The 11,929-nt window shown below is 49.0% G+C and overlaps 1 protein-coding gene across 1 annotated transcript; it reads right to left on the bottom strand.

Annotated features, from left to right (window-relative positions):
• Positions 1-1,114: 1,114 nt before the first annotated feature.
• On the bottom strand, positions 1,115-3,253 carry LOC144134391 (organic cation transporter protein-like). The gene is made up of 2 exons (XM_077667313.1): positions 2,874-3,253; positions 1,115-2,672 (listed from the first exon to the last, which is right to left on the bottom strand). The coding sequence occupies exons 1-2, from the start codon at positions 3,251-3,253 to the stop codon at positions 1,538-1,540; spliced, it is 1,515 nt and encodes a 504-aa protein (XP_077523439.1). The 3' UTR covers positions 1,115-1,537.
• Positions 3,254-11,929: the final 8,676 nt, after the last annotated feature.

Here is an 11,929-nt window from a genome sequence, read left to right on the forward strand (position 1 = left end):
TTGCTGCCTTGTCTGTGTATTGCTTTGGCTGCTCTCCCCTCATCTAGATGGCGTCGGCCACTACCCGCATCCATGGCCTGCGGCAGACCATGTTCCAGAAGCTGCGGGCAGTGCGCCTGGCCCGTCCTTGATCGTAGTCCCACGTGTCGCAAGCAAACGTCCTGACGGTTCCTCTGTCGTTACTGACTGGGAGACAGACGTAGGCGCAGCACTAGCTGTAGCCGCCTTTTTTATGCAGTGGGAGCACGTCGTCTGCTACAGCGCCATTAGTTCAGGTTCCCGCCACTGGGGCCACCTTGCACCGCTAGCTTGCATTGGGAGCTGCGAAACTGGTTAAATTCTTGTAATGTTGACGCACACGACCGTGCCCTAGTGCACCTAACGCGGCTTCCTAGATACGCGAAAGGCCCAACTAACAGAGAGGGTTAAAAAATTCCCACGTAGAAACTTGCTGGAACCGACAGATGGCGCCACATTCCCTCACGTTATTTGGGTTTAGTGCTCGGCATACGCTAATTAGTTTTTGAGGAAAGAGAAAAGCACAGTGTGTCACGTCAAGGCGAACACCTGCACCGACATCGCACAGTTCACGAGCTCCTTTTCCGCTTGGCCTCCATCGAAACCCGGCGACTGCGGAGGAGATCGAACCAGAGTGTTCCGGCTGCGCTTGTATGTTTGTACTGACAAAGTCATTAGAACCATGCATGGTACAGGGCCTGTTGATACGCTTCCAGGAGCTATCCGCCGAAGTGTGTGGATCGATTAGATGCTGCTCATTAACTACTGACTGATGAAGGCATTATGCCAAACGAACCAAACCAGGAATGTGGGCAATGAAAGAGATTTATTTAAAACTGGTATGGTTGATTCTGCAAGCTTGAAGTATTTATTGTGCGCGTCGCAACGCAGCGGACATGACACACGAAATGAAGATAGGCGCCCAGTGGAGATAGGAACAATGGACTCAGACTGCAACGATTGTGGACAACTGGTTCAGCTTACGAAATAAATACCAACGTAATAAATTCCAGGAAAGCAAATCAAGACGTCCGCGTTAAGTGACATTGGCACCTGAGGACAGCTGAAATATAAGCAATCCTTACGGCGCTGCAAAATCGGACTGCATTACCGCGAAAAAATTTCCTGAAGTACGGCGTAATGGCTGACACAAAGTATAGGTGACTCTCAGTGGCTTTATGGTGCACTTGTTGCTAAGTGCGAACTGAAAACAAACCTTCGCTCGTAGTGAAGAGATTTCATTTGGTGCTTAACTCCGGATTTTGAAAAAGAGGAGGACTAGGTGACAAAAATGATAGTGCACTGCGATACTAAGCTGGTGACATTTTGCGTATTTTCAACCAAAATAAACCTATCTGGGTTAGAGTGTACCCATGCGAAATTATACGTTGTTATAAGTTAGTTCACTGCACATCTGCTTAGAGTTCTTGTTCAGTCTATACACACAATTACAAACAAAAGTCTAAATCGGCCTCCTTTTACAGCACGTTTTTCAATATTCGCGCATGGTCCACCGATGTCATCGACGGGCCTTGCTAGCTCGTCGCGGACTTTTTTGTCCACTCCCAAGAGGCATCCCATTCAAAGACACTTGCAATAGGAACAGCGGGTCCTTCCTCTGCTCTTTGTTTGGCTGTTGTTGGAGTCCAAAGCTGGTCTCGGGCAGTCGCAGAACAAGTACTAGGCTGGAAAATACCACGCTGCCAACGATTGCAAAGCCCACATCATCGCGTCCGTACTCCTTCAGCAGGCGAAGTGAAGAGGCAACTATCGCCCCTACTCGACCACAGGCGTACGCTGCGCACATGACTGCGCATCGAGCGCTCGTCGGGAACAGTTCCGCAATAAAGATGTAGTGTGCGGTTGCGGTCAGGATGACGCACTGCTTTGAGATGGTCATGAGAACGTAGACGATGTACCAGGGTCGTGCGTACACAACCACGCCACACAGACTGCACAGACCTCCGAGCAGCGGTAGCATGAACAAGAGAAGCTGCTTCCTGCCGGCGATGTTAACGGCGATGTAGAGGGCCATGTAGCTGGGTATGCCCAAGCAAAAGTCCGTGATCTTCACCACCTCGGAACCTTGGAGCTCCAGTACAGCCCACAACATGCGGTAGTAAGCGAGCATGACGGCGAAGCTCATGAGGAAGACGACAGCGGCTCGTTCCCGAAGGTCGCCTGCGCTCACGACGGCGGCCGGTGAGGCGGCGGTGTGACTGCCCTCACGCCCTTTAAGCTCCGAGCGCAGTCTGCGCACCGACTGCTTGGGTGCTTCCAGCTTTACACCGTTTATCTTGGCAGCTCGCTTCATGACTATCTCGGCTTCGCGGAACCGCGACATCGTGATAAGCCAAAGGGGTGACTCGTTGGTAACATAGAACGTTGATAGCAAAAGTACCGTGGGACTCAAGACGACCGTTTGAAGCCAATACCAGGAGAAATCAAGGCGGACCATGAAGAAGACGAACACATCGGCGCAGACAAAGGGGACGGAGGTCAAGAGGACTAGGTAGGATGCCTGGTACTTGAACGGAGTGAGTTCGTAGATCAAGATAAATGTGATGACAAAGATGCTGCTCACGCTACCTGAGCTAACGAACCGCGAGGCCACGTAGACGAAGTATGTGTCCGCGCAGCAGCTGCCCAGAGCACTGAAGAGCAAACACATTACTGCTGCAGTGATGACCGGCTGCCGGCCCGACATGTCAGCCACGTACCCGGTCAAGGGAACGAGGACCGGTGCTCCACTCATGTAGACTGCGTCGGCCAGGGCCCGCAGCCACGACCGGTGGCAGACCATGTTTCAGAAGCTGCGGACAGTCCGCCTGGCCAGTCCTTGATCGTAGTCCCACGCATCGCATGCAAATGTCTCCGCGGTGCCGCTGCTGTTACCAAATAGGGGATTGACGTAGGCGTAGCACTGGCTGTAGCCGCCGTTTTCGTCCAGAGGTATGCCCACGTTTTTCCAATTCTCGACCGACAGATGGGAGAACTGCGGTGGGGGCTCGCACCAGTGGTCCACGGGGCCCGAGATGAGGGCGAATGACTGGCTGTGACATATCAGTGCCACCATGGCGGCGATGCCGAAGATGAGCATCCTCTGTTGGAAGCTGCCGTGGGCGTACGGTCCGCTAGACCGCACTTCTTCGGTCGATAAGCCGGTAGTGGGCGCCCGGGTAAAACTGACGGACGCTGTTGGCGTGACCGACCTTGGACTGCCGGCGCGTGACATGGCGGTGGAGACCACGATGCTCGGCTGGTCGAAGGGATCCGCGAGGGCTGGTATAAGGGCTTAGAAAGAAATGCACCGTCTCTAGCGAAAGTATGGCGGGCGTGGAAAGGCGTGCTTCCTCTAGCCGTTGCCCTTAGTGGGAGCGTGCACTCGTGGCGCGCCGGTACGATGATGATAATCTCAGTAAAGAAGATGAAGACAGGTGTAGTGTTACGAAATGATGAATGAACTCAACTACGTGTGAGCATTTCGTTCCTTGCCTTCAGTTATAGCGAAATTACATGTCCTGATCAGCGATGCACCTGATTGATTCCTGAACAATTTTGTGATCTGCCTTTGCCGTGGAGTGTCTCACTGTGCTGAAAGACGAGGTCGAAGGTGTAAGCCCATGCTAGTGCTCGAGAGTCTATACCGTCGAACGTTTTCAAAGTTCAATCATTTTGAAAATTGTGCGACTCATCTCTTACGCACCCAGTACAATATTTCTTAGTCAACTTGCTGTCTTTTTTAGTTCCACCTGTTCTCGTTTGCATGCTTCACTTATGTGTTTCGTGCAGTCTCTCCTTGATCCCTTGAACATTAATTTCACAGATGTCCGCCAAATATTTAAGAACTCAACTTCTGTACAGATTGCGTTCGATGTCATTTTCCCATCGAATGCAAATCTGCAGCCCTTTCCTTTACTTCAAGGTTTGTTGCACAACCACCTAAGGTGCTTTCCCTCTCGTATTCTTATTGCTAAGCCTAACGTCATCTCGGCCTCTGAGGTGGCTGGTACTACGAGAGACCAGCCGGTATAGTGAGCCAGTGGGACTACGACCCAGAAAGCATGCAGATCCCGCAAATTCAAGAGGCGAGAGAATATAGACAGCACACAATCAGAAGAACTCCGGGAATGTGAATCGTGGCAGGGAAGAAGCGGAAGCAGATGAAGCGAGACGCACGATGAAGGCTGCTCAGGGGAGCAAAAATCGTTAATCACAGGAGAAGAAAGCGAAGAAGGTTCTAAAAGATCAAGGGTATCCCCGAAGCCTCCCACGACAGTGATCAACATAGTAATAATGATCATGCAGCAGAGAAACGGGGTTGATTTGAAGAGATCCAACGGGAAAGCAGTATCGCCCGCGGTTGCGTTAGTCCCTGGCTGCGCAAGTCGGGTGGGGGCAATCACTATTAGGCTCAAACTGGAGCAGAATGTTTTTATCGTAGTGCGCACACAACAAAGCAGCAGAATGAATGGCGACTAATATGAAATTGTAGACTCGACGGCGAGGCATACGAAGTCAGTGCATACCTGACGGCGCCGGAATACTCATGCAGAGACACGTTAAGAGCTATCGACCTAAAGAGAATGATGAAGGATTATGCAAGTGCACGAGAGCAAGGGGCACATGCTGTTTTTCGAGAGGAAGTTTGGAAACCCCACTGCGGCAGCCGTTACCTTATCAGGCAAGAAGGTTCCTTTTTACAGACTATCATGACTATCATGGTGTTTTCTTTTCGGAAGCGTTCAGCTTAGTACACGAGCTGAGTGATCCTTGGGAAAGCGGACTTGCTCGTTTTGTGATTGTTGAGCAAACCGAAATCGATGGACCCCTGCTTCATTATTTACGCTCAGAAACATGTTATTTTTATGTTATGAGTGTGGTTTCTTTTCAGCAGTCAAGTGCTCCCGTATGTGAAAAGCGGCACGTGCCGTGCAAGCCTTCGCCGATGTCAGCTATTTTGCAGCTGGCTACCAATTTCTTGTCCGCTATTTATCGGCTCAATAATTCAACTCAGATTATCACAAGGTGGCACAAGAGTAAGCTTGAATCACGAAAGGAGCAGGAAAAAGTGTCGAATGAGACGACTTCTCTGCTGCATGTTTGCATGTGCGGCTCCCCTAAATATAAGCTTCATCCGTTGCTGCGGTTAGAAAGGCGCGCACTGCGCCTCTGTCTAGGTCTCCCTCAATCAGTTTCTACCGCAGTTCTGTACCTGGAGGCTCGTATTCCCGACCATAGCTCCCGTTTTCACATTTTAACTGTCAGTACTATATTGCGGGCATTTGAGTCGGCTTCTGGTGTGGCTACTCCTATTTTCGTCTCCCACCCAGCCCTTTTTCTCACTCCTCATTGGCCAAGGTTCCGCCGCTCTCAAGTTGTTTTTACTCAGAACCTTTTATCCAACGCTGGTGTGGATCTCAATTTTGTATGCAGAGTTGAATAGGCAGCGTCCCCTGTGGATATTGCTTTTATTATATTTTCCCACCTAATGCGAAGAAGAAGAAGAAGAAGAACAAGAAGAACAAGAAGAAGAACAAGAAGAGCAAGAAGAGGAAGAAGAAGAAGAAGAAGAAGAAGAAGAAGAAGAAGAAGAAGAAGAAGAAGAAGAAGAAGAAGAAGAAGAAGAAGAAGAAGAAGAAGAAGAAGAAGAAGAAGAAGAAGAAGAAGAACGGCATGAGTCCGAAGCTGGAGGCGACCTTCAGACTGCCCCATCAGCGTCGCCGGCGGCGTGCGGCGCTGCTGTCCGAGATGCGGCTGCCCGACCGAACGCAGCTGCTGGTGGTGACGGGGGGCGCGGCCGCCTTCTTGGCGGTGCTCGCCTTGTCAGTCTTCCTGTCGTTCGGCTCGTACAGGGAGGCCAAGGGGTCGAGCGAGGCCGCCCACTCACAGCCCGCCTCGTCAATGCAGCCACCCAGGTTAGAAGCCGAGCCTTACCCGCCGCACCTACCTGAGCAACCTGTGCCCGATATCGACGACAGGATCGTTCTACCAGTGGAAGACGAGATATGAGGACGGCTGAGTGTCTGATTTCGGACTGATGCCGCGTGCTGTGGATGAAAATAACGGCTTCTGGTCCCTCGATACGTTCCGAAGTCTCATGAAATGTTGCACGCCTATCTATGGGCTGATAAAACGGCGACGTGTCAAGTGGCCTTGGGGGTTCAGCCACACAGTATTCATCCCCGAATAACAGCCAGAGTCATGCAGTGCTTTCTGTGATTTCCGTCGACTGCTAGCATACTCTTTTCCTAATTGTGCGCTTAGTACCACCATGCAAACTAAACACTGCAGTTAAAACTGCGAAGCGGTATACAGTCTTTGGCAATCGCTGGCAAATATATGGTTTGGTTTGGTTTAGGGGGGTTTAACATCCTAAAGCGACTCAGGCTATGAGAGACGCCGTAGTGAAGGGCTCCGGAAATTTCGACCACCTAGGGTTCTTTAACGTGCACTGACATTGCACTGCATACGGGCCTCTAGAATTTCGCCTCCATCGATAAAATCGACAAATAATTGGTCATGTTCAGAATCTCCTTTCCCGCCAGCTACGCTACGCAAACCGTACGTGAGGAAATCGGCGCAAAGTAGCCGCATGTGCTTCCGTACCACGAACTAAAGATGCCTATGGCCCATTAGACTTCCGCTGCACAGGTTATCGGTGTCTCTAGTTATCGCCAGATAAATGCGACGGTACACTGTAATGAACGAATTGGGCGCATCAGCGCTTACTTCCTTGGACGACTTCCAGCCCCTACTGTTTCCATGGAGAAGCTCAGTTTGGCGATCACGCAATCTTGAAGTTTCCTTCACGAGGCTTCGTTGCCGAGTGCCGCAACTAAATTTTTACCTATACAGGCCTGGTCTGGCGATCTCCCCATTGTGTCCGTATTGTGCGGAGCCGGAAACAATAGAGCACTTTCTTCTTTTTTGCCGTCTCTACTCATCAATTAGAAGGCAACGATTAGAAGTTCCAATACAGAATCTCAGTTTGCGCCTGTCTTCTGAGGTTGTTCTGTCTCTTGGCGCTTCTATGCTTGGCCATACCAATTAGAATGTTTGCTCTGCCGTTCAAAATTATTTACTAGAATCAAAACGTCTACCTTCATGAGCTTTCGTCCTGCCCATCCCATTATCAGCTTCTGTATTTCGGTTTTTACAACCTCTTATAGTAATCCCTACCCCTTCTTTGCCTAAATTTTAGTTTGTTTGACCCCCCTAACCTCCTCCAACCACCTCGGCTACGAAAACTGTGCGATCCAAATTTTGGTAGGTCATCCCATGCTTGCCACATGCAACTGGTCATTTAAATAGTCACCGCCTGGTTATGGCCAATCCCCCTTGTGGGTATGTGCCATTGTGTGAGGATAACAACAACAACAATGCGAAAGTGCACTGTTAGCAGACAGGCGCGGCTGCGCCGATTTTCGCACACCTGGCCGCTTCATTGGGCACCCGTGTTGTCATGGCATGTGTTCAAGGTATAGACTAACACCTATCTGTGGCGTAAGCAAGATGCAGAGGCGCTGCTGTCGCTGGCTGGGACGACTTGGCGTGAAAATTACGGTGAGCAGCCATTGGAATAATATATAAACGTTTTCAAAGCACTGTTTTAGTTCACAATGGATCTATGACGTCGTCCCTTCGTCAAGAACAACCAAACATACATTTTCAGAGCACTTTTTTATTTCACAATGCATCTATGATATCGTTCCTTCGTGAAGAACGGAGTTCACCCCAGAACAGATTGTGAAAGGATGAAACGCCATTTAGGAGGCGACGTATCTTTAAAACGCCACGTTAAATGCGCGCGGGCGTGATTACCTCCAGCATACATTCTCTGCCTACAATGTGCCTGCATACAATGTGCCTGCATACAATGTGCCTGCAAGGACAATAACTGGTCTCCTCTGTGATCACCTTGCCCATTTCCCCCAGCATATTGTGATTGCTACAGATGCGTCTGGGGCAGGCCAGAAGGCAGCGGATGGTATTTTTTCAGAGTCTTTCTCGTGGAGCTTCTCGGTTAGAGTCCCGGATTACGCAACCATATTTCTAGCAGAGTTTATAGCTCTTGGGCTGGCCGCTTTGAAAATTCCCACAACTGTTTCTCAGGTGATATTCCTTTCAGATTGTCTCTGTGTTGTTGGCGCTGGAGTCCACACGAAACGCTTTTTTGAGACGCTCACTGAAGTTTTTATTCCTGGATGGGTGAAAAAGGTGCACTTCGTTTGATACCAGGTCACTGCGGTATTTTACAAAATGAAGCAGTAGACTTTTTGGCAAAATCAGCTCTAAATACACCTGTTGCCTGTAGCGTCCCTAATCTTGTTCGTTTCTGTATGAGTTGATTTCGGCGTTTTCAGTTTATAACCGCCACGTGCAACGATCCCTTACTCTCTACTGTTAACTACCAACATCTCATGTACCCATGGAAGGCTCGTGCATGTAAAACCCGGCAGCGTGAGCTAGCGATGACACTCATGCAGTGCAGGATTCCCCGTTTAAATCTTTACTTATGTAGATGCGGGTTCAGTCCCACAAACCTTTGTGCGGCTTGTGGCGAAGTCGAGACATTGGAGCATTTCCTACTCTCTTGCTGGAGGTTTGCACATCAGTGGAGAGCACACCTCGAAATTCCCATTACAAAGTTGGGTCTCACTTTGTCGGTCCCCCTCCTCTCGGCGCGAGCGGCAGGGGTTTTGCATTGCATCAAGTTTGCGAATACCTCCACAATTATGTAACAGCTACCTGTAGATTCCCTTGCTAATTGTTTCCGAAATTTCCGCATTTAAAAGAGCGTTTGGGTGTTTTCATATATTTAATTATTTAATTCTCTGATATTCGCTCCCGATATTTTGTTTCTTCCTTTCCTTTTAAATTACTACATAATTTCAACCATGGCTCAATCATTAGCTTGACACCAGTTTACCCTATTCTATGGGGGTCTCCTCACTGACCCTGGCCAATCCCCCGACGTGGGTATGTGTTATGTCACCAAGGCAACAACAACAAAAACAAAGTGTGCATTTGTAAGTCGAACATACATTCCCTTCGACTCGTAGGACCCTTTTGCAGGAGGCAAGCCACTTGCAAAACCCTACGCGACTACAATGCTTTCACTGCCCGCACCGAGGAATAGTCGCCGCCGTCTAAATGAGTGCTTGAAAATAATAGTACATCACTTAGCGTTTACTGTGCGTGCGCATTGTGGCCCAGGAATGCGACGATAACGACAACTGCAGCCCCGCGCTGGGGTTGTTTACATAGCTGTGCGCAAACAGTACTGCTCGTTTGCGGAGGATAAAACGCAAGGTGGGCTCTCCTTATCTTAAATAATACGTAGTACTGCCCACAGATTGTATTTTTACTCATTTACACACTATGATAACACTGCAACAATTAAGCGCCTCTGATGCTCTATCGCCTGCTTGGGAAACGCTTAGCGTACGTAGGACTGGCGCTTCCCATTTAATTGTATCTGCTTCCTCTTATGCCAACAATATCTGATTTTAAAACGCTTTAGCTAAAAATACGTTCGCACATTACTTGACCTAATGAAAACAACCAGATTCGTAGTCCACAGTCGACGCCGAAGGCTGCTCTCAGCACATGCTGTGAAGACCGGGTCACATATCAGCACTTCCCCCTTTTTTGTACTCGCGCCCGGCGATGTAGGCAGTCGTCGCTTATAGGGCACTGTAGCCAAACCTTCGCTCGACAGCTATTTTCAGGCGCTAAAACTTGCGAATTTCTCTTCGCAATCGCCGAAATCGCACACACGAATCCTACGTACTCGCTAGGCCTTGTCACGAAGGGGGCCGGCGCTCCACCTTCAACCGAAATTCAAGAATATGGCAAAAGTTCCCCGCTGATTAGTAAGAAATTGTGAAGATACGAAATGCAGCAGCTAGTTCCGCTCTTTCCGATACGCATAAGGTACACAAGCGCAGTTTTCGGGCCGTCTATTCACCGGACGTCAAGCTTTCGCTCAGCCGGACAAGACCAGGCGACGGCGTCGAGCGACGAGCGGCACCGTCCTGCGGCGTTTTCTGCCCGTGTCGCTTGTCTCACCGATAGATTCCGTGCGCAGGAACCGAATGAAAGCACAGCTGCGCTGGTGCACGCACATCGCGTATGTCGCCGTGGCTAGCATGATCAGGTCCAATAAGTTTTAAAGTTATTAAGTTTATAGAATGTCATACAAACTAGTCCCCCACCACACTCTGCCAGTTCCCATTAAGTTCACTCTTTACACTATTGCGATACGGAGTTGTTGGTCGTGCTGGCGTCGTCGCTGATCTAGCGTGAGAGACCGGTGCATCAGCGACCGCATTTGTATACCGACCAGCTCACCCGACCGTTGATCGCCGCCGCTTCGGCCTACTGTGTCCGGACCCTACCTATACCGAAGAATAACTGCGTAACTGTTAATAACGCTTTTGCAGCGCCAGCCACTCATATATGGGGGACGATTGCTACTTCGTTCGCCCGCGAAATTACAGGGGGGAAAGGGACATCGCTGCGCACATTGCAGCAACGAGAGCAGAAGGCGTTGCTCCGTGTCGACCTTAGTGACGTCACGAGAGAATTCAATATGGCGGTCGCTTCCGGTAGGAGGAGTTCCCAGTTCTCAATTTCGATCGGATTTTTTTTAATATACAGCGCATCCAGGGCAGCCAATTTCGGAAACTTAGTCATAAGCTGTTGTATTTGTTACTGAAGCAGAAAACTGCAATATAAAGAGCGACCACGTCATGGCCCCTTTAAGTTAGCGCCTGTCCGGTGAGAGCGTGGTAGGCGGATTCGTCGGATCAGATGTGTTAGCCAAGCTGCGCCATAGGGGCTTTAGGCTGTGTGAGGAAGGGAACCGAAGCGCCGAGGCAGGTGTCGTTGAAGTCAGTCCTGACACATTCCACCCGAGCAGAGACATTGTAGGCATGTCTTTTTGAACCTCGAGCTTAGATAGAAGCCCTGCGTGCCGCCATGATTACGCCTTCCAATGTTCTTGCGCTCGTCCTTCGCATCGTCTCTGGCAGCGCACAATCGACAAAACTCTTCATCACAGACTTGTTCAGTGCAAAGAATATGTCAAGAGCATGATACTGTATGCCCTCTAACTTCGCCTGCATTAAACAGGGAAAAATTAATTAAAAAGACACTTTTCCGTAGTTCCATCTTGCTGTTAAGTTGATGGAAAACAGAACAAGACAGCAATGTAAAGGCACACACGTGCAACAATTGTGGAGAAAAGCATTTTTAACGGTAAATACTTTATGAACGCAATTTTTATATATTGGGAAATCTTACTATAAAACTCAATATATCCGCAGACAATACTAAACCACAGAACGGAACATTTTTGAAAGAAAATTATCTTTTGAGAGAGTGTGGCGAGTGCTATAAATGAAAGCCATCATTGCTGCTGACAAAATATACCGAGATGTTGTGCAAGGTAGTGCAACTACGGCAACTGATAGGGGGCCCTACTTGCGATATAATCGAAGTAGAGGAAAATGAAGAAAGCCAACGTTCGCACATCAGAGAAAGATTTACCTGGAGGTCCCTCTCTCCAGGTTAGGGCTCCCTTTATCTTTGCCAGTATTATTATCGTTTGGTGCGAACGCCAAGGGATTTGCATTGGGTTCTATTTGTGGGTTTCTCTACGATTACATAATTGCAACTGGTAGGTTGATGTGCTAATTCTTTTAAAGTTCTACGAGCTCTTCTTTTTTCACCAAAACGCTGTCTGTTATTTAACTTTCAATATTGTTCTGTTTTTTTGTATTCATTGATTTTTCAAAATTCACGATTGGTGCTACAATTTTGTCATCTTCCATGGAAACTTCTTTGTTTATTCAACTGCACCTTCGCCAATCCCGCCGCGTGGGTATGTGCCATATACCTGGGG

The sequence above is a fragment of the Amblyomma americanum genome, chromosome 5 (assembly GCF_052857255.1).
Source record: "Amblyomma americanum isolate KBUSLIRL-KWMA chromosome 5, ASM5285725v1, whole genome shotgun sequence".
Lineage (NCBI taxonomy): Eukaryota > Metazoa > Arthropoda > Arachnida > Ixodida > Ixodidae > Amblyomma > Amblyomma americanum.

Excerpts from the sequence above, each read along its gene's own strand:
- LOC144134391 (XM_077667313.1), bottom strand. The coding sequence starts at position 3,253 with ATGTCACGCGCCGGCAGTCCAAGGTCGGTCACGCCAACAGCGTCCGTC. Across the intron at positions 2,673-2,873 it reads GAGACATTTGCATGCGATGC|TGCTCTGGGCAGCTGCTGCG; the intron begins GTGGGACTACGA and ends TTTGCTCTTCAG.